Source organism: Cibotium barometz, chromosome 64, assembly GCF_041138505.1.
Source record: "Cibotium barometz isolate CiBa-2024 chromosome 64, ASM4113850v1, whole genome shotgun sequence".
Lineage (NCBI taxonomy): Eukaryota > Viridiplantae > Streptophyta > Polypodiopsida > Cyatheales > Cibotiaceae > Cibotium > Cibotium barometz.
The window spans coordinates 11,005,825-11,032,371 of NC_141109.1; the positions used below are offsets into that span (position 1 = coordinate 11,005,825).

At 40.4% G+C, this 26,547-nt stretch overlaps 1 protein-coding gene across 3 annotated transcripts; it reads left to right on the forward strand.

Moving 5' to 3' along the window:
• The first annotated feature begins 15,264 nt into the window (after window positions 1-15,264).
• Window positions 15,265-23,122, forward strand: LOC147603308 (mitogen-activated protein kinase 15-like). Of its 3 annotated transcripts, none has more exons than XM_086796825.1 (12): window positions 15,682-15,914; window positions 17,076-17,640; window positions 17,790-18,198; window positions 18,354-18,481; window positions 18,612-18,671; window positions 19,186-19,335; window positions 19,422-19,577; window positions 20,932-21,069; window positions 21,215-21,288; window positions 21,371-21,472; window positions 21,567-21,694; window positions 22,662-23,122. In XM_086796825.1, the coding sequence occupies exons 2-12, from the start codon at window positions 17,305-17,307 to the stop codon at window positions 22,958-22,960; spliced, it is 1,980 nt and encodes a 659-aa protein (XP_086652951.1). In that variant the 5' UTR covers window positions 15,682-15,914; window positions 17,076-17,304; the 3' UTR covers window positions 22,961-23,122. The 3 variants fall into 3 exon arrangements, with proteins under 3 accessions (XP_086652952.1, XP_086652951.1, XP_086652950.1); XM_086796824.1 differs by lacking the exon at window positions 15,682-15,914 and adding an exon at window positions 16,708-16,846; XM_086796826.1 differs by having other exon boundaries at window positions 15,265-17,640.
• The last annotated feature ends 3,425 nt before the right edge of the window (window positions 23,123-26,547 follow it).

A 26,547-nucleotide genomic window follows, 5' to 3' on the forward strand; every position in this document is an offset into this window, starting at 1 on the left:
GGATGGGAAGGCACTCAACTAGAATGGACACAAAAGTACCTACAGCTAGATCACTATGCCTGTGCCTATTATAATTCACTAAGGAGCCTTCATGTCACTCCTTGCTTCATGCCATACCCTCGACGGTGGACTAGGGAAGTCTTCAAAGCTAAACGAGGCAAGAATCCCCATTGTATCTTTAACTTCCCTCGGTTCCACCCGTCAACCTTCATAAATATACATGCCATGAGGAACCACCTTAAGGAATTGTACTATGCATGGAGGCAGATACCTGATCCTGCATTTTTGGCAAACAGTTAGATTTACCCAACTTATTATAACACTTTTGGATGTTCCAAAAACAGGCACAAAATGGGGCAAAGAGAAGTTACTATAGGATCTCAAAACAAAGGCCCAAATGAGGATGTGGTAGCTTTCTATTTCACCAACTCAGATTTCTACCTGGGTATTTGCTCTATGACTTTGAAACTATGGTGGATACATAATTTTGGCCTCCATACAAAGCTTTCCAAAGTACCCAATACTCTTTGGAATTGAGGCATTTACATTGGCAGCATGCTGCCAAAATAAGTTCTTGTAAATTAGAGTCACTTACCTAAAAGTGGTAAGCATAAGAGTTCAAGTCTAGTCGCCAGTTGGTTTTCCGACCATTGGCATAGTCTTGCACATGCATGCATCAAGTCGCTAGTTGATTTTCTAATCACTAGCATAGTCTTTCCATGATTGCATCTACATTTGCTTACCAAATCTTCTCGCATACTAGAGGTGTCGCCAATCTAGGTGTTGGCATAAGAGTCTAATGTCGCCTAAGATTTTCTAATCAAGGGCATAGTCTTAAGACATGGCGTCATGCATGGCATTTCCTTGTATATATATGCATGTTGCATACTCAACTATTCAAAAAATTATATATATATATATATATATGTAAACACACACACACACACACACAATACTCACTGTGCACTTTTATCTTTAGGACTAGAAGCCATCCAGGTACATTTTTGATGGGGGGATCTTGGTGGGATATTCTTGGCCCAAGATACAACCCATCGCCTGGATTACCCCTCAATTACTCTTCTTCAACAACATGTTGTTCATTTTACTATGCATCATATAGACACTTTGCATTTTTCAAGTGCATGTATTAGGCACTCTTATTTGTTTATACTTGTGCACATGCATATGCACTTACTCTTGGCTTCACCAATTTCAACATCGACTACCAATATGTACTGCTACATCATGCAATTATCTCAAAAACCTTCCAAGGCTCTTGTACTTCACAAGCCCTATTCATCAATCAGCAACACTGAGGCCTCTAGAATGACAACCCAATGATCTCTTCTCAATATGACTGATCTTCAAATTTCCCCAGACTTTGATTTTCCATGCATAGGTCCGAGGACGGTAGGTCAGAGGACAGACCTTTTTCAAAGGCCATCTAAGCAAATCAAGTGGTCATCATTCATCAAATTATTTCAAAAGGGTCACTTGTAATTTTTGAACCGCCCGAGCAAGTTTTTTAACACTTCATGTAACATTTTACAGATTGTTCCCACTCAAATGAGCACATCACGATGTAAACAAGGGGATGTTCGAGCTAAGTGTAATGTCGTCATCACATACATGTACACTAGTAGGTGTAGCGACATAGTTCTCATTTTTACACAATGGCCACCCAAGTTTGGGTGCCCAACCACTTAATAAGTTCTATATAAATAACAATATAAGGAATGAGAAGACACACTTCCCTTGTGCAATCTTAGAGCTCGTGTGTTCTCTTGATCTTACCCACTTTCTAGAGTATGTGAGAGTGTGTCACAACGCTCACTGTGCACTTTTATCTTTAGCACTAGAAGCCTCAACATCAAAAGCCATCCAGGTACATTTTGGATGGGGGGATCTTGGTGCGATATTCCTGGCCTAAGATACGACCCATTGCTTGGATTACACCTCAATTGCTCTTCTTGCATAACATGCTGTTCATTTTACTATGCAACATATAGACACTTGCATTTTTCAAGTGCATACATTAGGCACTCTTATTTGTTTATACATGTGCACATGCATATCTTGGCTTCACCAATTTCAACATCGACTACCAATCTGTACTGCTACATCATGCAGTTATCTCAAAAACCTTCCAAGGTTCTTATACTTCACAAGACCTATTCATCAATCAACAACGTTGAGGCCTCTACAACGACAACCCAATTATCTCTTCAGTATGGCTGATCTTCAAATTTCCCCAAACTTTGATTTTCCATGCATAGGTCCGAGGACAAACCTACTTCAAGCATAGGGGAGATTTTAACTACATTTCCAATGGCAGTTAACTAGGCAATTGGCTTAGGCAGGCCCATCAACATATTTTTCAAAGGCCGTCTAAGCAAACCAAGTGGTCGTCATTCATCAAGTTATTTCAAAGGCCGTCTAAGCAAACCAAGTGGTCGTCATTCATCAAGTTATTTCAGAGGGGTCACTTCTAATTTTTGAATACCCGAATGGGTTTTTTAGCACTTCAAGTAACATTTTACGGATTTTTCCCGCTCAAATGAACGCATCATGATGTAAACAAGGGATGTCAGGTGTAATGTTGGCATCACATACACATGTACACTAGTAGGTGTAGAGACACATGGTTCTCATTTTTACACAATGGCCACCCAAGTTTGGGTGCCCGGCCACTTAAGTTTTGTATAAATAACAATGTAAGGAATGAGAACACACACTTCCCTTGTGCAAAAATTGAGAGCTCTTGTATGCCACATATTTCCTTATCTTCTTCTTGTTAGTGTGTGTGAGAGAGAGAGATTGTGTGTAAGTGTACATGCAGAATATTGAGTTGCACCACCATGGCTATGGAGCTGTGAGGCGAGTTGTCCAAGAAAGCTTGCATAAACAGTGTTGGTGACAAACACTGGGAGGTGAGAAGGAACTGGCTTCCCTTGGGAAGCTCAAGACATGCTGGTTTTGCATCCCCCGTGACTTGTAGGTGAGTTTATGCCTTCTCTTTTGATGAGCCTTCATGGGAGTTGTGTCCTCTTAAGAGTAGGTTAAGACAAGCTTAACATGACTGAAGGCTCGTCAAGCTAGTAGAGGATTCTCTGCATCTTTACTATGGAATGAGCTCCCCCCCTGGTTACTTGGGGAACAATTGCTTGGACCATTAAGGCACTAAGGCATATGATGAGGATGGTGGGAGGCTACCATTGCAGGGTTGCTCATCGTTGGGTCTCGATAACTCCAGTTTTGATTCCCTCTTCTATTCACTGGTAGACTCTAGGCTCTTGCTAGAGAGATGGGAGATTTATATTAGTATTTCTATATGGAATATTTGGCGAGCTCACTATCGATCCCCCACCCCACCAACGAAATCCATCTGGGGAGTGTATGGCTTGATATCATTCACATCCTCCGTGGGCATCAGGGGAAGCTTTAGGGTGGCTTTGATCACATGTGAAAGCATAGCGGTGCCTTCCTGCTAGATACACGGAGCAACAACTTCAATGCTAACATTTGATAAGGCCATCACAAACAAAATGAAGGAGGGTTTAGGGTGGTGTACTCTACTAACAAGGCTTGGTGGCAATGGTTTATAACAAAGTGCTTTGGAGCTTGCCTCTATATTTATAGCAGTGGGAGCTTGCCTCTATATTTATAGCAGTGGGAGAGGTGCACTCTTCTTTTTCAACAACAAAATAAAAAAAAATTATCTTTTTTAATGTTAATAATAAAGGCATCTTTCCTCGATTTTCTACACACAATAATAAAGGAATCTTTTTAACTTGTTTGGGAAAGAGCAAGTATGTATTGGAGCACCTTCACCCTCTCTCTTTTCAAACCCATGAATGCTCATAACGTAAATACCATTCATCAATACATGACAACATTCTACAATACACTGGACCTACTTGAAAATGCATAACCCATACCGAGAGGGGGAGGAGGGAGGGAGGGGGGGGGAGATAGACATTGCACAATTGAACCCTCTACAATGAGGTTACTTCTACAAAGGTTACATAGGTCCCAAAATACTAGAGGTCAATTGATTATCCATGCATTTAATTATCTAAACTAGGGTACGTTATCCTACGAGACAAGGCATTGTAAAGCTCAAGGTCAGATAGGATAGGTTGGATGAACATATTCTCGCTCTAGCTTAAGCCTACCACACGTAAATAAATGAAATAAAAGTACTTGCAAGCTCAAGGTCAGATAGGATAGGTTGGATGAACATATTCTCGCTCTAACTTAAGCCTAGCATGCAAGATATAACTTCTTTTTGGATTCTCTATCTTCAAAATCTGGACATGTACTTGCATGCAAGATATAACTTCTTTTTGGATTCTCTATCTTTTCAAAATCTGGACATGTACAACACGGTTCATCTTTCACATGCACATCATATTTTCCCACGTGCGATTCGATCTTGAAAACTTCATACTTGTGCTCCACTCTCTGCACTTCTTCTACCACCATAGCTTTCATTTTCAAAGCGGTCTTTATTTTTTTGGCCGCTTCCTCTGATATCAATATGTGGTACTTGACTCTTATGCCATTTTGCATGCCTAAGCCACTAGGCTCTATGTTAGTAGTGGACCCATATGGGGGATCTTTTGAAGTTTTGGTTGTAAAGAACCTTGATGCCCCACTGCTACACGATGGGTTGGGCATAACACCTTCTACATTCTTGCTCTCCATCTGGTATCCACCTTCCCATAATGAATATACCTCCTCGTCTGTGAGCTTGGTTCCTATAGCAACTGGCCATATCTTAGGTGTTTAATTAGGCTTTGGGTCTATGTTGGTGTCCACAATATAGCAATGAAGCATGTGGTCAGGGCAGAACCATATCCATTATCTAAAGAGACCATTAGGGTGCTTGTGATAGCCTTCAAAGGAAGGTGCAAGCACACCCTTAGAAGATCCAACTATGTGTTGCACCCACACCTCGTTTTTTTAGTTTCTCCAAGCTTGGACCTCTCCCTTGTCCTTGCCTTAGATTAAAAGACTGCCTTTTTACTTTAAACATTTATATTTACCATATTGGTGGTAGTACATGCATTGTAAAGAGAAATCTTCCATCTATATCCTTCCCCTGCCAGACAACTTCCATGCTTTCTTTCTGATAGGTTTGTCCTTGGGGTATTTGGACCATCGTTACTTCTCTCTATCGTTGTCACATGACTGAACCCCAATGTGCTATGCACACCTCCCACTATCTCAACCAAGAGTCCATTGCTGACGAATTCCTATTATCCATCACATGACCATTGTGCCACCATTGACGTATCAATCAAGCCTCCACTGATGTAGCTTCACTGGTAAGAGCCATGTGCCACTTCTTGCACATTACTTTGTGCTATCCTTGAGACGTAACACACACACATACTTTGTTGTGTGGACAACCATGCTCTGCTCCCAATGAAATAGGTAAGACCTCTCCCTGAGCCTGGTGGGAGTTTTGAGATTCAAGCTCGATTCGTCTCATCAGACGGAGGGCATCACATAATAGATGTAGCAATGCACATCGCCGGAACTGAGCAGTAATGGAAAAGGAGATTTCTAGACGTATTGCCGATGTGTATCATTAATCTACTCATCGTCTCATCAGACGGAGGGCATCACATAATAGATGTAGCAATGCACATCGCCGGAACTGAGCAGTAATGGAAAAGGAGATTTCTAGACGTATTGCTGCACTCCTCTCTAGTGGTTGGTACCTTTAGCATGCTTCCAGTTGTTGAGATATCGAGCTCATCTAGTGAGGCGGTGAACACTGATGATGACCTGCCTGGGGGATAGGCCCCACACTTATACCACTGGCATGGTTGGTGAGATCATGGGTGATATGCGGCCAGTGGGATGACAGGCTATGTGACAGCCATTCTAGAGATTGGCATAGTTTTAGCGCCAGCTCATTTAGTTGGGTTCACACTATAGAGAACCCTAGTATGTATTTGGTTGAGTACCTTTTCATATTGTGTGTACTCTTATCTTTGTATATGGTGTGTTGAGTGTGTGAAGAAGAAGAAGGTTTTCAGCCTCTCACCTTGTGTGTTCTCTTTTAGAGTTTTGTGAGTGTGTGTGTGCTTGCAAGAGCTCAAGCTCTCTTCTCCCCTACATCTTTTCATGGTATCAAAGCCTGGTTCATGAGCTGTAAGAAAAAAGAAGCATTAGGAAGTGGTACGAGGGTAGGAGCTTCATCTACTCTTCCCTATTTGTGGCTACACTCTTGTCGGGAGCTCTACGGGAGACACCGGCAAAGGATCTTTGATTGAGAAGCTTTCTTTGCAGTAGTAAAGCTATAGGGCAACTATATTGTTCTATTGGACGAAATTTTACGGGTCAAAAACGCGTTTCAGGCGCGTTAGGACCTCCGTTTTTTGAAAAGCAGGCGATTTCGAGCACTGCGAGTAAGTCATCGATTCTATGCAGAACTCTGTTTTAAGAACTACAGGAAGACAGATTGGTTGTGCAGACATTGTGTGTGCTGCTGCAAGGAGGTCAAACAGTTGCCATTGGGGGTGTATGTATGCACATTGAGGTCACTGGTTGAGTGTAGTACAGTACCGTTGCAAAAAATACAACAGTTTGTGCAAGACAAACCAGAGTGCTATTTCTGGTAAATTTGTGTCTGGCAAGATGTCAAATGATGGCATAAACCAGATTGTTGCTGAGAAGCTTGACAAGAACAACTTCCATGCTTGGAGGTTCAGGTTGATAATTTTCTTGATGGGAAAGGGTTACTGGGACTACATAAAAGGTGAGCATGAAGAGGCACCAGAGATACCGGAGATCAATCCGATTACTAGAGATGTGAAAGAGTTCAAGGATTGGAACCAAGGAGCCAGAAAAGTTATGTATTGTCTCTCTATCAGTATACAAGACACCATGATTGGGCACATACAGGATTCCAAGGTCCCCAAGGAGACGTGGGACACCTTGGTAAAACTCTATGAAATGAATACCAAGGCACGAAAGATACAGTTGAGGAATGAACTTCATACTATGGAGAAAAAGAGTATGTCTGTGAATGCATTGAAGATCAAGGGTATTGTGGAATCCCTTGCATCTATTGGTGTTTCAGTAGATGATGATGATAAGGTGGAAGTCTGTTTACGTGGTCTCGAGCCACAATACAAGGCATGCAAGACGTCTATTCAGACTCGGGAAAACATTCCCAATTTCACAGATTTGGTGTCTATGTTGATTATAGAGAGAAGAGCTTGGGTGAAGACCAACATTCTTCACAAAACAAAAACAGTTCAGAGCAACATGCCTTCTACACAAGTTCAGGAAGAGGACGAGGTGGGCACGGCCAAGGAGGTGGCCGAACAGGTAATCAGAATTATGGCCAGCAGAGCAACAACAACAATAGTCCCAGAATTATGGCCAGCAGTAGCAACAACAATAGTCCCAGAATTATGGCCAGCAGTAGCAACAACAATAGTCCCAGAATTCACAACAACAACAACACGCACGTGGAAGAGGCCAATTCAGAGGCAGGGGGAGTCAAAGAGGTCGTGGAAATTAGCAAAGGCAGTATAATGATACACGTGGATGCTTTTATTGTGGTAAGCCTAGACATGTGCAGGCAGATTGTTATAAGAAGCAGGCTGACATGTGCAGGCAGATTGTTATAAGAAGCAGGCTGACATGCAAAATGAGAAATTGCAGCAAAACAACTATGCATCCTCGAGCAGAAACAATGAGGATAATGAAAGGTTGTTTGTTATGCAGCATGTCGTTAATGCCATGTCTGAAAATATTGAAGCAGCACATAAAGATGATGTATAGTATGTTGATTCAGGTGCTTCAAACCACATGACAAGTCATGGGGAGAGGTTCAAGGAGATGAAAAACCTTGAAAGACTAGGTTTTGTGGAAACAAGGGATGACAATGCTCATCTAATTGCCCATGTTGGAGATGTGCCATTATCTATGTAGGATGGCAAAGTGAAGTACCTTGCAGATGTACTTCATGTTCTGAACATAACAAAGAATCTGGTTTCAGTTGGCTAGATGATTGAGCAGGGTTTGCAAGTTTGGTTTAACCCTGATGGTTGTTATGTTGAAGACTTTAAAGACAAGTGCAGGTTGGTTGCAAAAGGCAGCAGAGTGGGCAGAATGTTTACATTGAATGTAAACATGCCTGAAGTGAGTGTTGCGATGTTTGTAAATGGTTCAAGAACTGTTGCAGACACAGACATTTGGCATAAAAGAATTGGACATGTGAATGTGTAGAGAATGAAGTCTATGTAGAGACTAAAGGAATTGTGACAAGGCTGCCAAAGTTTAAAGTTGAAGGTATGCAGAAAATATGTGAAGCATGCCAATTTGGAAAGCAAACAAAGCATGTATTTCCACGTGATAGAAATGTGAGCAAAAATGCACTAGATGTTGTGCATTCAGATGTATCGGGTCCTACGAAGACCATGTCTATGGGAGGCTGCGGGTATTATGTGACATTTATTGATGACCACACAAGGAAAGTGTGGGTATACTTCATGAAGGAGAAGAGTGAGGTGTTCACTCATTTTCAGAATTTCAGAGTTATGGTTGAAAAGCAAACAAGGAAACATGTAAAGTGCCTAAGGTCAGATGGAGGGGGAGAGTACTTCTCCAATGAGTTCTCTGAATTTTTGTAGAAGAGTGGTATTCAGAGACAGTTTATATACAGATACACTCTGCAGCAAAATGGAGTTGCTGAGCGAAAAAATAGGCACATTGCTGAGATTGCGCCAGCATTGATGGGAGAGAAGAATATGCCGCATAGCTATTGGGCTGAGGCTGTTTCTACAGCAATTTACATCATGAACAGGACTCCAACTGCAGCCATACATGATGTAACTCTAGAGGAGAGGTTTACTCGTAGAAAACCTGATTTGTCTCATCTGAAAGTCTTTGGATGCATTGCATATGTGCATGTGCCATATGAGCTGAGAACTAAGTTGGATCCAAAAGCTGAAAAATGTATGTCTATTGGGTATTCCCTTGAGCAAAAGGGATACAGGTATTATAACCTTGCTACACCTGAGTTGAGAGTAAGCAGGGATATTGTTTTTGATGAAATGAGCAACTGGTATGCTACTGAAAAAGAAGCTGTTGGGGCTGATGTGAGTGGAAATGTGGTTGCACAGAATGTAAGTCAGCAATCACAGTCTTTGAGTGGACCAGGAGAGTCCTCATCTAGTGGTTCAGTTGATAGACCATGGAGTGGCAGGCTGCATCATAATACCAGTCCTGCAAATGTGATTAGTACATCACATAAAGGCAAAGAGAAAGTAGTTGAGCCCCTTAGTATGCCTGACATTTCTGCAAGGCATTCTCATGTTGATGGAGAGTCGTGGCTCAGAGATGAGCCTTGATGAGGATCTTGGGATACCAGATATGAGAACACCTGGTGTAAAGAAGGCTATGGAAGCCATGAATGCACAGCTGCGAAGATCTGGGAGAGTGAAGAATGGTGTGCAGAGGTTTACCTATGATGGTTATGTGGCATAGTGACTATGCATACATGGCAAACATTGTGTAGGTTGTAGAGCCCACATGCATTGATGAGGCTGTTGGAAATGTGTGTTGGGAGAAAGCTATGGATGGGGAGATGGATGCACTATATGGAAATGAGACTTGGCATTTAGTGCAATCGCTTGAAGGTAAGAAAGCCATTGGATGCAAGTGGGTGTACAAAGTAAAACATAACAGTGATGATGGAAGCATAAGCAGGTACGAGGCTAGATTGGTAGCCAAAGGATATGCACAAACATATGGCATTGATTATGAGGAAACTTTCAGCCCAGTTGTTGCTAAGATGGCAACAGTGAGAGTTGTGATAGCAGTGGGGCTACATCAAAGCAATGGTCTTTACATCAGATGGGGATTATGAGGAAACTTCAGCCCAGTTGCTAAGATGGCAACAGTGAGAGTTGTGATAGCAATGGCTACATCAAAGCAATGATCTTTACATTAAATGGATGTAAAGAATGCATTCTTGCATGGGGATTTGCAGGAAGAGGTGTATATGTTGCAGCCACCTGGTTATGAGGATGTGAGTCACCACCGAGCATTTTTGCAGGTTGAAGAAAGCCTTATATGGCTTAAAACAAGCACCAAGAGCATGGTCTTTACAATCTCAAGTTTGTAAATCAAATCATATATGAAGATCATCTTTACTAATTTTTAACACCATTTAATCAAATTGTTAATGTGTCAAACCTCTTAATTGTATACATGTGCATTACAAGTGTATATTTGAAAATTTTGCAAGTTGTATCACTTCAACCCCCTACTTCCTTCCTTAAACCCCTAATCTCATGATTCTCATGGTGATAATCATCAAAGACAAAGTAGCCTACTCTAAGTCCATACAAAGGGGATATGCTTTTTATCACATGAGCTTGAGCCATTCTCATGAATTTTTGTGTGGGCAGTCACATCAAAGTAAAAGTAACATGCTCTAAGGCCATAAAAAAGTTGTATGCTTTTTAAAAAAGCATGAGCTTTGGCTTCTTTACTAGATGACTAATAGTTGAGGATTTGTAGAGGAGCTTTTGAATTAGCTATTTTGACATTTAAGTATGGCTTTAATGGATTCTTATTTGTAGGTGAGACACTAGAAGTCCAAGTTTTTAGGATTAGGCTATAAACCTATCCCTAGTTGTGTAACCTACACAAATGGTACAACTTGAGTAGAGGTGCCCCCCCCCCTTGTAATATGTTGTCCTGTTTGTGTTGGATAGTGTCCCTTGAATGTATTCATCCTAACTTGGAAGCATTTTACCAAGTTGTATACTCACCCTAATTCACCAAATGTGATAAAGCAATTAAAAAAATAAATTTAATAAGGCATCAATTAGTTTACATGCATTAATGTAATGCATGTAAACAAAGTAAGGCAAAAATAGTGGCATGTGAACAAAACAAGGATGAGTATATGATTGCATAATTATAAATAATTTAAACATGAGGATGATACTAAGAGATAGTAATTTGTTAATGTAGGAACAAAATTGAGAATTGCTATAATATTGAGATGATGGAATATAAATATTAACATAAACAAATTCATGAAAGAAGTGGATAACATTTAAAAAATGACAACATAACAATGCAATGTCTTGTCTCAAGACTAGTATTGGCATGATACACATGGCATGATACACAATACAAGTTTAGTTTAATCTTCCTTTGGATTGTTTTCATAGGGATCCCATGTATAGTTATAAAACCAACACAACAAAAAGAATAAACTCAATGTCCACTATAAACTACATACATTTAGGTGTGCCAATTCACACATCTCACATGATGAAGAATCCTATGTGGTGCCTTGGATACCCTCCTCCCCCTCCCCCTCCCCCTCCTCTCTCTCTCTCTCTCTCACACACACACACACACACACACACACACACACACACACACACACACACACACACACACATTTGTTCATAGGAGAAAGGGGCTCCCTTGAAATGGATTTCTAGTTTTGGTTTTTTGGCTAAGGGTATAATAGCTAGTAATTAGCCATGGTGAGAAGGGACATAAATGTAAATGTTAATTCTCTAATCCAATTTAACAATCATGGATGCCCCAAAAATCTACCATATCAGGGGTCAAACAATAACTACTAATAACGTGTGTAAGTGGGAATTGTGCTTACTATACACTTTTTTTCAAGGGGACCCATATAGCTGTTAATGCTCGTAATCTCATAGTGCCACCCATATTTTCCATTCCAATAAAATTATCCTAGGTATTTTCTATCCTTTGTTTACTTTGAAAAATCAATGTGTAAAGCACTATGTATGCACTACTAATAAGGCCCTTTACAGACCCCAAATTTGTGAGATATTTGGTAATGTGTAGCATTAATGCTCAAGTGTTTGGGAAAAAGAAGAAGAGAGAAAACATACATAAATCCTATTGGCCTCTCATTGAGTCAAAACATTGAACAAAACAGGTATGTATTTTTTCAAGATTACACTAGTTTCCATGCTATTTTCATGAGCTAAATTTCTTTTTGTTGTCATCCTAATGAGCTTCTTTGAAGTTCTATTTGGCCAAATGATAACACGAGGCACCCATTTCCCATCGTAGGCAACCCATGAAAACTATCAAAATCAATGAGTAGAAGTCACTAAAGTTTAACTTAAAAATAATCTACATACAACAATGACCATTAAATATCCTTCAAGCTTTGCCAATTGGCTATTGGCATAATAGCCAATGCTGATGTAATGATAATGATTGAACCATGATCATCAACCAAGACACCCTTGAAGTGAAAGACAAGTTGCTAGAAAATATTTAACAAGTTAGAAGATATATGGAAAACAAAGGGAGGAAAAATTTGATGTGTGAATTTCGAAAAATGTTAGCAACACGAAGAAGAGTCATGTCACATGATTTTTCTTTTGAGCATAGATGCCACATGTGATATGGCCATACATATATACATTATCCATGGGTAATATTTGATGTTTATAACATTGCATTGAAAAGTCATGACATAAGCACATGTTTTAATCATTTTCACGTGTAAATTTTATGGATTTCTTATTAAACAATCGATAATTGAAATGCCCAAAGACAGGCATGACGGTTCAAAAGTCACCTTTGCATACATTCATACTTACAAAACAAGGACAAGAGAGACAAGTGCCCACAATGGGATAGAGCATTGATTGATTCTTTAATTCTTACCACCTACACAAGTAGAGAAGAAGCTTGCACCTAGTTTAAAAGTTCAACCTAGAAAGAGGTTGAATTCAAAATGTGTCACACTCATGAGTAGGTCCATTAGGTTTGATTAAATCTAAACGAGTGAAGGACGAGATAAAAAATGTAACGAGATATTGAATAATACAATTGAATGCATGAAGGGGTAAAGGGGACAAGACCCATGCTTGAAAAATATGTTTTCCCAACCAATTAAAATAAAGACAACACTCCAAAGTAGTCTAGATTTGGTACTTGAAATTATAGAATTGTCAGGTTATATCCATTGAAAATCAATTCAAAAACAAATTTCGTTTGAGATTTTTTAAATTTTAGGCCAGAAAAATATGCCATGAATTGGTTTTTTGACCATTGGACAAGAGTGAACACAAAAAAGGGTGGAAGTAACAAGCCTTCTGTAACTTAAGAGTGGATGGTGCGAGAGAGAGAGAGAGAGAGAGAGAGAGAGAGAGAGAGAGAGAGAGAGAGAGAGAGAGAGAGAGAGAGAGAGAGATCCTTGGACAAAAAAGGAGGCTTATAATGGGTTGCCTAATCTACTCTTTATTAAACACAACTTACTCCCTCTCCATGTGGCCAAGAGCGAGAGAGAAAAGGGGACAAGGAAAAACAATGATTTTGGGATTTTTGAAAATTGAAATGAAGGTATAATTTTTCACGCTGGGTCACGCCTTGGAAAGTATTTTTTGTTGTATGGTCTGGTTGTAGCAATGCGCGGGTCACCTACTTGCTACCCATATTAAAGAGATCAATAAGTGTAAAGAGATTATTAAGAATACGTGCTTAATAAAGAGATTAATCAAACTAATTGTTTAGTTAAGAAATTATAATTATATTGCTCAATGTTTGCACCCAGATACTTGCGATATAAATTGTCCAAGGATTTGCAATAAGAATGGCATCTTAACACATCATCATTCAAGTGGATCCAACTAACTAAATAACTTGATTTGTCACTAGTTAGAATATCTCAAATAACAAAAATGATTCTCTCACATGTTTGTATTGTACCCAAATTAAGAGTACATGTTTGTATTGTACCCAAATTAAGAGTTCAATTATGAAATAATCCCATTTTATTTAGGGTTTTGGCAAAGTGTTAATTGATTTTGACAGTATGTGATTTTCAATCTTAATCTGGCAGACAGTACACATTGCCATATACTCTTCATGTAATCAATGATTTATTGTTCAAGTCTTCAAGGAATAAATGAAAATAATGGAGGATTAAAAAAGAGGGGAAAATTGAATAAAAAATCTTGCGTTTATGAATCCAATTTCACCTGATTTATTTAAGATATTATTACAGTTTATCAATCATTTTTTTAAATGATTATTCAAGATATTGTTATAATTTTTTAAAATGATAATTGAGCTTTTCTTTTGGGGAAGTGGGTGACGGTGCAAACACCGACAAGCTGATGTGATGACATGATGATGGGGGCCATATATTATATTGCACCATAAAATTAATTAACCCACCAAACTTTTCATTAATCCATACGTTAATCACCATGTCGGATTTTCCTTTTTTTTTTTGGGGGGCTTAATTTAGCTACGATTTCATCTTTCCTGATTTTTGTGTGTGTTTAATCTAGCTAAATATAAATTTATTAATCGACAAGTTGATATTTTTTTTGTGTTGTGAGCTAAATTATATTATTCGGCGATTCGGATTTTCCCAAATTTTTTTGCTTAATATAGCTAAATTCTTCTCGCCGGATGTTTTTCTCCAATTGGGCGATCTCATTTTACCAGTTTTCATGCGCCAAATCATGTGGGTCAAGCCACAAATTTTACGATTAATTGATGTGATTAGAGAAGTTGCGTCGGTAAAAAGGCTGTATGGGTGGCGCAGATCTATTAAAATTGTGCTTAGATTGGATGCTCTGAAAATTCCACGATAATTCAGGCCCTAAAATTCCACCAGAAAATAAACCCATAAAAAAAATCTCATTAAATTTTGAAACGAGCGAAAAACCCCAGAAAAAAACTCTCGGGAATTTTGATTAAAGTAAATGGGCACATTCAGAATTTAGAAACCAAGAAAAAACTGGTTGAAATTGAGGGTAGTTTGATTAATTAGCAAAATAAATACAAGAAGAAAAGAGGTCAACCACGAAAAAACTGAGGGTAATTTTGATTAATTAGCGAAATAAATACAAGAAGAAAAAGGGGTCAATTGGTCGAAATTGAGGGTAGTTTTGATTAATTAGCAAAATAAATACAAGACGAAAAGAGGTCAACCAAGAAAAAACTGAGGGTAATTTTGATTAATTAGCGAAATAAATACAAGAAGAAAAAGGGGTCAACTGGGCACGTCCACACCAAGAAAAAATGGAAAACGAATTGAGGGTAATTTTGATTAATCAGAAAAAAAATAAACATCATGAATTTAGAGAAACTGATAAAAAAACAAATTAAGGGTAATTTTGATTGATTAGCAAAATAATTATAAGAAGAATGTTAAAAAGAAAAACAAATTAATGGTAATAAATAATTATTAGAAGACTGTTAAATTGGGCACATACAGAATTTAGAAACCATGGGAGCGCTCTCTCTCTCTCTCTCTCTCTCTCTCACACACACACACACACACACACTCTCTCTCTCTCTCTCTCTCTCTCCCGCTATGTCTGTGTCTGTCTGTCTGTCTCTCTCTCTTGTCTCCTTACACAGAAGATGGTCACAGAGTATAACAAGGGCTAGAGAACGCTGCTAGTACTGCTACTGTGTGCGCCTCTTTTTCTGTGTCTGGCTTTTTTCTAACACGGATTGAGTGGGATTAGATTCGACTCTCGATCGAGAATGAAGGGAAAGGCGTGACTCGTGAGACAAAAAACAAGACTACGAGTCTCTACCTATTCTGCCCTCTCTGCAGAAAGAGAGTCCATGTCAGAGGTGATGGGTCCTGTTGGTAAAGGGGTCCTCTGAACCCACACACGCACAATTTTGCAGTTCTCAATGCAGTTGCCAAGCCCTAGCTAACAGCCTCCCAGGGCCTTGAGATCTGTATTCTAGAATCTAGATACAGAGAGCGCTTAAAATAAGCTGGATCATACCTACAGCTTAGGCATGTGCCTGGCTATGGCTATGGTGAAACTATGGGAAAGGAGCATTTCTGCACCATGGCTATGGAAAAAATGAGCAAATGGGCATAAGTGGCTGTGGTAAACACACACACACTCTCTCTCTCTCTCTCACACACACACACACTGGCAATTTGGCTGTGGTGAAATCAGTCAAAGGAGGCACATGTACACGCACTCTCTCTCTCTCTCTCTCTCTCTCTCTCTCACACACACACACACACACACACACACACTGGCTGTGGTGAAATCAGTCCAAATAGGCACAAGTATGTGAATTAGCTAAGGTGAAATGTAGAGAAGTTTCCTAAGCACTTACTGTGTTAGCCAAAGCCAACACATGGCCAACCACTCCCCATCTCCATTCTTCCGTGTTTGGGTTCTCCCCCTTGTCTGATCGATCGGAGATCCTCTCTCTCCCTGGGATCTCTGCCCCTCTACTCCCGTTGTCCCCCTCACCATTGCCTTTGACCCATCGTCTGCATGAGTCTACCAACACAGAACATCTTCACCCTGCCTCTGTTGCCCACCATAGCTGTTATATCTCTCCCCCTCTCTCTCTCTCTGTCTCTCTCTCTCTCTGTCTCTTAAAACAACATACACACACACAAGGCGTCTCTTCTGTGCCTTTCTCTGCTCGCTTCTCTCTAGATCTCAATTCAGAACCTCTGCACATGACTAGTCTCTCAACTCTCTGTATAAAAAGCAAGAAATCTTCATCTCTATCCCATTTTGGCTTCAATTTAGTTAGGCAAACAGGCAAAGGTTCTAACTTGGGTTAGTGGAGGGGACAAACTTGCTGTGTTAGGGGTCAATGGGGTGTAGCTTTTGTGTTGGTCTTTTGAAGGGAGCCACACATTGTACACTAGGTAATCCTCAGGGCGCTCTTTTTTGATCCAATTCTGCATCTCTCTCTTGTGAAGAGGCTAAAAGGCACATCACAACCTGTTTCTTTCAATACTTGCTTTTTCCTTTTTTCTCGTTGGGGCAGAGACTTGAGCAGTTATTTGCTGGTGAGTGGTTGCTACCTCTTGAGCTGGTTCTGTTGTGGGCAACCCTCATTTGGGTTTCTTCTGTGGTCCACTAAAAAGAGGGCTTTCTGTCCCTTTGCAATAGTGGACCATCTTTCTCAACACTTAGTCAAAAAAACAGTTCAACTTTTTTCTTCTGTGTGGTACCATTTTTCCTTGCTTGCAAAGCGTGGATTCCTCTGCTGTTGAAGCTTGTGTACCTACATGACAGGAGCTGGCTGAATTTTGCTGAGAACTGTGTTCACTCTTGCCTCTATCCTCAATTGGAGCATTGCCGTACAATCCAATCCACTGCCGTACACTCCAGCTCGCTGCCGTACACCACAATCCTCTTGCCGTACAACACAATTCACTGCCGTAGAGACCAGACTACATAGAGATGGGGAGGAAAGCTTAGCTTAAAAACTCTAATATCACACTCACTGCAAAAGTGATGGCATATGCTCATTGTCGATGAGAATGCCATTGTGTGGATTTGCTCAAGGTTGTGCTTCTGGAAGGCTCTGGAAGCCTCGGTACAGCACATGGGTGGGGCTCTGGTTGACAACCTCCGCCATTGGTGCCGGCATCGCTGGAACAGACTCAACGCCCCCTGTGTAGCATCAGACGTGGTGGCGCCTGAGACTACAGTTGCCTTCAGGCTCCCCAAGGAAGTGAGGTCTCACTCTGTGGCTCAACCAGACTCACCAGGGCACTCTGAGGACACTGCAGCTGCTGCAGGTGGTGGGCAGAAGAACAGAAGGAAGATGCACAGATCCGACAAGCAACGGAGCAAGGTGAGTTTAATTCTTTATTAATGTCTTGATGTCTACAGCTTATGAGTAGGTTTCCAGATGGAAGTTGTATAGCTGCCTCAAGCATGCCTTTCATGCTGATGAAAACATGGGTTTCTCTGAAGCTTGTCATCTAAAACTGCTTGATGCAGAGTGACCAGGAGGTTGAATTCTTTACGGAGTATGGAGAGGCCACAAGGTACATACTACAAGAGGTCATAGGAAAGGGTAGCTATGGAGTTGTTTGCTCAGCTATTGATACTCATACTGGAGAGAAAGTTGCCATTAAGAAGATCAATGACATCTTTGAGCACGTCTCTGATGCCACACGAATTCTTAGAGAGATTAAGCTTCTCAGGCTCCTGCGGCATCCAGACATTGTTGAGCTGAAGCACATCATGCTTCCCCCCTCACGCAGGGAGTTCAAGGATATCTATGTTGTGTTTGAGTTAATGGAGTCGGATCTGCACCAAGTTATCAAGGCCAATGATGACTTAACTCCAGAGCATTATCAATTCTTCCTTTACCAGCTGCTACGTGCATTGAAGTACATTCACACAGGTTGAGCTTGAAACCAACCTACTATGCTTCTTTATTTCCAGTCATGTACTTGCAAAGCACAGTAGCTTAAGCAATCCTAATCTTAAGCATAAACCATGTCATTATACTCAAATGGTTGCTGGGTCTTCTATTAAAGTGGGATGTTCTGTATGCAGCCAATGTATTTCATCGAGATTTGAAACCCAAAAATGTGCTGGCAAATGCTGACTGTAAGCTCAAAGTCTGTGACTTTGGCCTTGCCAGAGTGGCCTTCAATGATGCTCCAACGGCTATCTTCTGGACGGTAAGGGCAATTACATGTGTTTTCTTTCAGCGCATTAGAGTAGTCACCTCAATAGTGCACTGTATCTCTTATTCTTGATTGTTATGTTTGTTTAAGAAATGACATATATTGATCAATTATTTGTTTATAGGATTATGTTGCTACACGGTGGTACCGAGCACCAGAGCTATGTGGTTCCTTTTTTTCTAAGGTAATTGGTTTCTTCTTTTTTCTTCTTGGGATGTTTATTTCAAGGAAGAGGGGTTTGAGGGGGGGGGGGTGGGGTTTGGGGTACACCCTAGTGTAGGCAACCGGGACCGACCTGCATCCAGAGCACCAAATGCACGCATAGAAATCAAAAAGCAGTAAATGAACTCACGAATCCGGACTACCCGGCTAGATTGTTTTAAAACACCTCTTCACAAGGCTTTCAGTTCACAAACGACCTTGCTCATGGGTTGTGTCCCATACAACACCGAGTAACCACCAGGGGGCTCGGTCGCCTCAATGGATACACACTGAGTTATGTGCACACTTGCTCAGACATCACCTCTTGCACGTTCCTAAAAGGTGAATTTGGGCATGTTCCTGGATTCATCTAGGTATATATCACCTCTTGCACAACCCATAGAGTATTAACCTAATCCATGTTTAAAAGCTCAATGGGCTTGAATTCTATAATTTGTGTTCTTGCTAATGTACATTTTTTACCTTGCCTATGGCAGTACACTCCTGCTGTTGACATATGGAGCATTGGCTGCATCTTTTCTGAGGTATTGTTGGGCAAGCCTCTTTTCCCTGGAAAGAATGTGGTCCACCAACTGGATCTGATAACTGATTTGCTGGGAACCCCACCACCAGAAGCTGTCTCTAGGGTAAGTCCAAACACACATTTTTGAGTCTGTGCGGATCATATTCCAAGCTTCAATTAAGAATTTTTGGCATTTGTTGGGTTTTACAGATTCGCAATGACAAGGCAAGGCGGTACCTTGCTGGTATGCCCAAGAAGCATCCTGTTCCATTTTCCCAGAAATTTCCAAATGCAGATCCATTGGCTTTGCGCTTACTAGAGAGACTTTTGGCCTTTGATCCGAAGGATAGACCTACTGCTGAAGAGGTAGTTCTCCAGTCCCAGGTTTTCTGTTTTGTTTTACTCAAATGGCGAGGTATACAAGGGTAGGGTAGAGGGGGGCATGTTAAGCAAACCTTAGATCAGAGGGGCATCTTGTCATCTCAATTCAGTTTCACAGTCCAGCAGGCTCCTCTCCTCTGGCTGAAAGGCATCCCAAGTTCATCCCCCCCCCCCCTTATTGTAGGGCATGCCCAGTGGACCGCTCCAGGACAGCAAACTAGACAGGAACCCCTTCAACCATGATTGCTAGTGTCAGCCAAAACTGTCTCAAAACTGAATTGAAATGGTTTTCAAAATGCTAAAAAATGGTTTCAAAATTTATCACACCCCCGATCATCACCCTCTGACATGTGCACTTCAGCCATCTCCTTCTCTGTCAGTTGGGCTGAACTCCCCCAGGGAGTTGGCTGCGGTGGTGTCCACAATACAAAACCGAGCGGTGTTTGACTCTCAATGCTGTAGTAGCGATCTCTGGATCAGCTTGGAGCTCTCCCCAAGGGCCATCTTCCAAGGAGAGAACACAACAGCCTAATAGATCTCCTTGGAAGGATCTGGGACATCTCTTGGCTGATATGGAGGGTCTCCACCATGGTGTGTTGTCAGTATTCCCTTTCCAAATTTATGGCAACCTTCCTATGGCAAAAGGTGTCTCTAGTAGAGTTTGAAACCCTCTTCCCTTAGCCATGGGCCTAGTCATACTAGAGGGCTTCCGCATATCAAAGGTTTCTTCACAAACACTTGGCTTATGGGAGGCGACTTCATTCTGATTGAGTTGCCTCGGTAAGGCATTGGAGACCTTGAAGACAGTAAACGTACATTGCTTGATTTGCTTTCTGGGCTCATACGAGAGACTCCATATTGGCAACCCATTGGTACTGCATACAAGGTCTTCGCCAAATCCATCAGCGATCACCTTTCCTGATATTTTAGATGGTATTTCAACATGTTTATCCTGTATAGGAGCTTCTGAATAACCTTCTCTCTTTTTTTGGGAGGCTGAAGCAGCAGTAGAGGCCTCATGGCTGACTTGGTCATACTTTAAGAAGAGTAGACTAAGCCTTCATGGAAGGCATGGCATCATGGGAAAAAAAGTGCATGGCATTGCAAATGGGCTTCTAGGAGTCTTGTTGCAGTGGAGTCTCCGTCACGTTCAGTTACTGTCCTCTGTGGGTATAACCTACACTGAATTTTCAAGTGTGCAAAAGAATAAACTGCCCAGACAATGTTAATACAAATAGTTGTAGTTAATCATAGATTATTGTTGGGGATAATTATGTGATAGATGGATTTAATTTCTGTATTGTTAAACAACAGAAACTTACATGGTACTCACTTGCAGGCTTTATCTGATCCTTATTTCAAAGGGTTGTCAAAGGTAGAACGTGAGCCATCAGCTCAGCCCATAACCAAAGCGGAATTCGAGTTCGAGCGCCGGAGGATATCCAAGGAGGACGTGAGAGAGCTCATTTATCGAGAGGTTAGTGTTCCTTGTTGCATACTGAGTTACAACTATTATGTGGCTTGCCATATATCAAGTGCTGTGCATCAAGTGTTTAAGAAGATCTATGGCATTCATTAAGTGGCATATGGGAGAGTTCATATACTGATTTCAGCTCGTTTAGATTTTGGAGTATCACCCTCAAATGCTCAAGGAATACCTTCATGGAAAGGGCTCGGGGCGGTTCATGTATCCAAGGTACTTGTGCCTATCTTCTGCATCATTGTGGAACTTGTACTCTTACCTTTCTGTTCTTGACCTGGCAACTTGAAATCAACAGCACAGCAGACCAGTTCAAGAGACAGTTCTCATACCTTGAAGAGAATTATTCCAAGGGCACTCCAAGTATACCTCCTGAAAGGGAACATGCCTCATTACCCAGGTGAGAGAATCTAATTAACTAGAAAGGTATCAAACCATCGTTGTGTAGCAGCCTTGAGCAGAGATGAGGAGCTGCAGTGTTGTTTCTCTTTTAGGGAGCGAGTACTTGACTTCCGAGAGGATGGATCGAAACTCCTCCAGGAATCGGAGAAGCCTTGTCAAGAGAAGGGACTCACATCAATGGCGAAAGCATCTTTCAGGGCATCACAGAGAGTCTTTCAAGGTATTCTCCCTGCTGCAGCATTTATAACTAAAGAAAAGTAAAAATATCATAGTGGTTACATGTCTCTGCTAGTGTATTCAAAGGGTGCCTCTGCCAGCCATATAGGTTTATCCAGCTAAAGGGGGCCATGATATGACCATCCTACCTTCGTATGTGTTGTGTATTTATTATAAACATGTGTGCATGTGTGTCCATCTCCGTATTTGTACACAACAAATATACATAGGTCCAGAAAGGGCATACAAGACCATGAAAACTAACCAATAAAGCAACTGATTATGTAACAAAATCAAACAAAGAGACATACAAGGCAACACAAGAAACCAGGAATACTGGTCAAATAACTAACCAATAAAGCAACTGATCATGTAACGAAATCAAGCAAAGAGACATACAAAGCAACACAAGAAGCCAGGAGTACGGTCAAACTGTCATCTGCCCATTTGCCTTGTTGATGAAGTGAGTCTGGAACAGTATGTGCATGTGTGCACATACTGTTCCAGACTGGAACCCATGTGCACATGCACATGGGCATGGGTATAGGTGTGGGGCCTAGTTGTCAAAATGCCCCAGTAGGATGAAAATGGAAATCTCCGAATCTTTTCGAAAATGGCAGATCAAGTTGTGATGACTGCACAAGGTCTTAGTGAGGAAGAGTGACGACAGAAGAGTACAGACATGTCACGAACCCTACATTAGTTTTTACAGTGTGTGTGTGTGTGTGTGTGAGAGAGAGAGAGAGAGAGAGAAGAAGAAGAAGAAGCTCTTGTAACGTCGTAGGAACAATCCCAAGAGACCAAATATGATCTATCCGACGGGAGTGAGATTCGAACACAAGTCGTGTTGAATAACAACTCCATGAGCTAACCAATCTACCACACATGCCTCAGGGGTGTGTGTGTGTGTGTGTGTGAGAGAGAGAGAGAGAGAGAGAGAGAGAGAGAGAGAATCATCTTGAATGTCTCAGGTGGTCATGCAAAAGGAGGCAAAGTTGCAGAGGAAGAGTTAGGTTCGGGCAATGGAGCAACTGGGGAGTCTGCTCAGCGTCCAAGGAGACTCTTCAAGAGTGCAAGTGTCAATGGCTCATTTACTGCATCTGCTCCCAGTTATGCAAGGCGAAATCCTTCACTGAGGTCTGAAGTAGATCTCATGAAGAAAGAAGACTCAACCCATGAGCTGGGCAAGATGCAGCATAAGTCACACATTTTAGGTTTTGAACTAACCAAGAGGATCCAAGCAATCCACAGTGGCCTGGCCCGTTCTTGAGGAGCATTGTTGTAGGCTTTTAACAGCTAAAATTCAGCAGCTGTAGAGCTGCTCTTCTTTGTAGTGATAAATACCCCCACATTGAAGGGGGAAATCATAATCATATTCAATATGTAAAAATATATAGTTTGGGCAAGCAATTATCCTGCATCTTGGCATTCAATATCTTTAAGGTTTCCTGCTGCCAATTGAGCAGGAATTTGAACAGCTACCTCAGAGTTTCCAACAAACAGCAAATCCATATCTTATTTAGTGGAAAATAGAACCTAAAATCACACAGCAAACACCTCAATTAATAAGAGACAATGGGGGTGCTAATAATCTTTCACTTAAACTCACTTGAAACATGTCCTCAAATCATTTGAAGGTTTGTATGGTATACATGCATTCATAAATTGAACATCCATACAAATCTTCAAATCATTTGAAGGTTTGTATGCTTGCATACATTCATAAATAGAACATCCATGCTGATTTGAAGGTTTGTATGCTGCTATGCATACATTCATAAATAGAACATCCATGCATACATACTGTACATACATACATACAGTGACAATATGGCCAAGAGAAATGAACAAAAGCAGGTTGTTGTGCATTTTATGATTTCTATTAATCTATGTTTTTATGTTTGTAATGTGTCAAATGGCTGCATGTAACATGTTAATGTGACTGATAGCACATCAGGTTCTCACATGCTAATCAGTGAGGTTCTTTTGAGTTGGCATCTGCAGTTTCCTCTTTTCTTGGCTGCTATTATAGTCAAAGCTCTTGTCCCAGTAAAATGTAACAGTTGCCATTAGTGGAGTACCGTTTCTCGATTGCTCTCGTGGTGGCCTATGAAGTGGATCACTGAGGATGGTAGAATGTTGGATAAACAATCTGCTCAAGCTAACAGTCCACACTCCAGTATGCTTCATATGTGGGGTATCAGATGGTTTTAAGCTTATATAAAGCCACATACTAATGAATAGCCCTACTTTTTACAAAGGCACTAGGCTAGAGTATTTTAGCAACGTCATAAAAACACATATAATGAGGCCACTACTACACTTACCCTAGTTACATTCGTATGTACATTCATATATACATACATGTGTATGTATTTATACATATATATATATACACATATGTGTGTTTTGTGTATGTAAACATGTGTGTGTGTATATATGTATGTGTGACACGTACATACATACATACACATGTATGCATGTGTCACACACACACACACACACACACATTCATATATATATAAATATACATAGTAAATATATATACATATACATATATATACATCCACATATATACACACACATCTCTTCCCAATTGGGAAATCTAGAACTAAAATAAGTTAACATATGTTTCCATGTGTGTGTGTGTGTGTGCATGCATGCGTTTACATATACATAGTGTGTAGAGAAATCTAAAACAAAAATATTGTTTGTATGTTATTCATGAAAAGAATGCACACATTTTGGTGCCATGCTAACCCATAATCATGTAGTAATTAATTTCAAACAAAAAAAAACAAGTGGTTATGGGCGGTATGATGAATTTAATGTTTCGATTTATTAATGCCTAGGGATATTCATTGAGGAAGACTAAAGTAGACATTACACTGGAGTGTTTTCAACATCTCTTCCCAATTGGAAAATTTGGAACTAAAATAAGTTAACATATCTTTCCAAATGGGAAATCTAGAACAATTAACCATAAAAAGCTTTGTGTAATAGAAGAGCTCACTCCAACATAGCTCAAGCAAAAGGGAAGGTGAGAATAGGACCAAAAGCCAAAAAGTGATGCCTAATCTTGGCTTTTTCTAAAGCTATGTGGAAGGGAGGACTCTCATTCAAGAGTTTCAAACCCTACAATCCACAGGCTTTTAATGATGTACATCTGGATGAGGACTAAAATACTATGATAAAGTTTTGGAATTTTTTATATGTTTATTTTCGTTTGCATGTGAGAAGCACCTATCTAGCATTTGTGGAAAAGCTAGCTAGGGAGGATCAAAGAAAAGCAAAGCATTCATGGTGAGTTAACAAAAATAATAACACTAATGTAATTAACAAAATGCAAACTTCAAAGATTAGCTTACATTCAACAACCTCCAACAAAATAATCTTTGATTTTGAAGCATTTTAAACCTTTTATACATGAATTAAAACTCAATGACTATATTGAATTTAGGGAGGAAGGAGATGACTTGTTAACGTGGAGTTAAGAACACGGAACATTGTTTACATAGAGTCCAAGATATGGGTGAAGGTCACCATGGAAGCTTGCATGAGCAAGCCTTCATTGATTTTGAGTAAAGATGATAAAAGTGATTTACAACTTGTCCTTATAATTGACTTATATACCTTTGGTCCCTTTTCACACTTAGTAATACCTTGGACTCCACATTGGGCTATGCCTAAGACCATAGTTCTTTATAACTTTATTACAAACTATCTCCATCCATAGGTTTTGTCCTTGAAACCTTATAACATTTAGGCTTTCAAATGCGTTCGGCATCCACATAAAAGTGCTCAAATCCATGTCCACCAAGTATATGGAAAAGAATGACTCATGTGAACATTCTCGAATGATCCATGGTTGTAAATTGCTTCCGATGGCCAAACACTGCATCTTAAGCATGCAAAATAGTCCCAAACTTGCTCTCCATGATGATACCTCCTTTGTCAACATTTCCAAATGCAAGCTCCATGATCTCTAAGTAGTATAAAGCTCTTTAATAGTGATTTACAAGAAATTTCAGCAAGAAAAATCATTGTTATGCCGCCTCATTTGATCCACCAAATGCACCCATAATGCCTTCATAACCTTCCAAGATTGAGGCCAGTTGCCATGAAGCTTCATCATTGGGTAAACCTCTCCATTTGACAAGGTACTCCACCAAAGAGCGGTTGCGTAACATGTTCTCTCTAGTATCCAATACTTTTTTCGATATATATTCAATCATACCTTCCTCATTCATTGGAGGTAGCTCATCTTGTACTTTCACTATTGGCCCCACATAAGCCTTCAATTGAGAGACATGAAACACATCATATATACGTGTGGTTGTCAGTAATAATAGCTTATAAGCTACTTGCCCAACTCTTCTTTCAATCTTATATGGACCATAGTACCTATGAGCTAATTTGGTGTTTGTATTACCCTTGAGTGTTAAAATCCTAAAGATCTGAGTGTTAAAACCCTAAAGATCTCTTTAGCTAATCACTATGCATAAACATGAATAAACCAGGCATATACTCATCCACCCAACCATCCCTGAGCCCAAGGGTGCACACATAAATATAATGAAGTACCATAAACCTCACCTTGGTGTCCCATATACCATCAAGAGGTACGACTTCAATCCAGCAGCACATAGCTCTAGCATGAAATGGCAAGAGAGTAGATACAATGCTCTACACAAGAGAATATCCCATGAGAGTACTCCATGTCCCTATTATATAGGAGGGTCCTCAAGTGACTCTTGACTCTCCATTTCCATGTGTGACCCTTTGTTGCTTGACCCTAACCTCAATCCAAGGTTCAACCTAACCCTTGCCCCGCTAGAGCATGTTCCCATGCTCCCA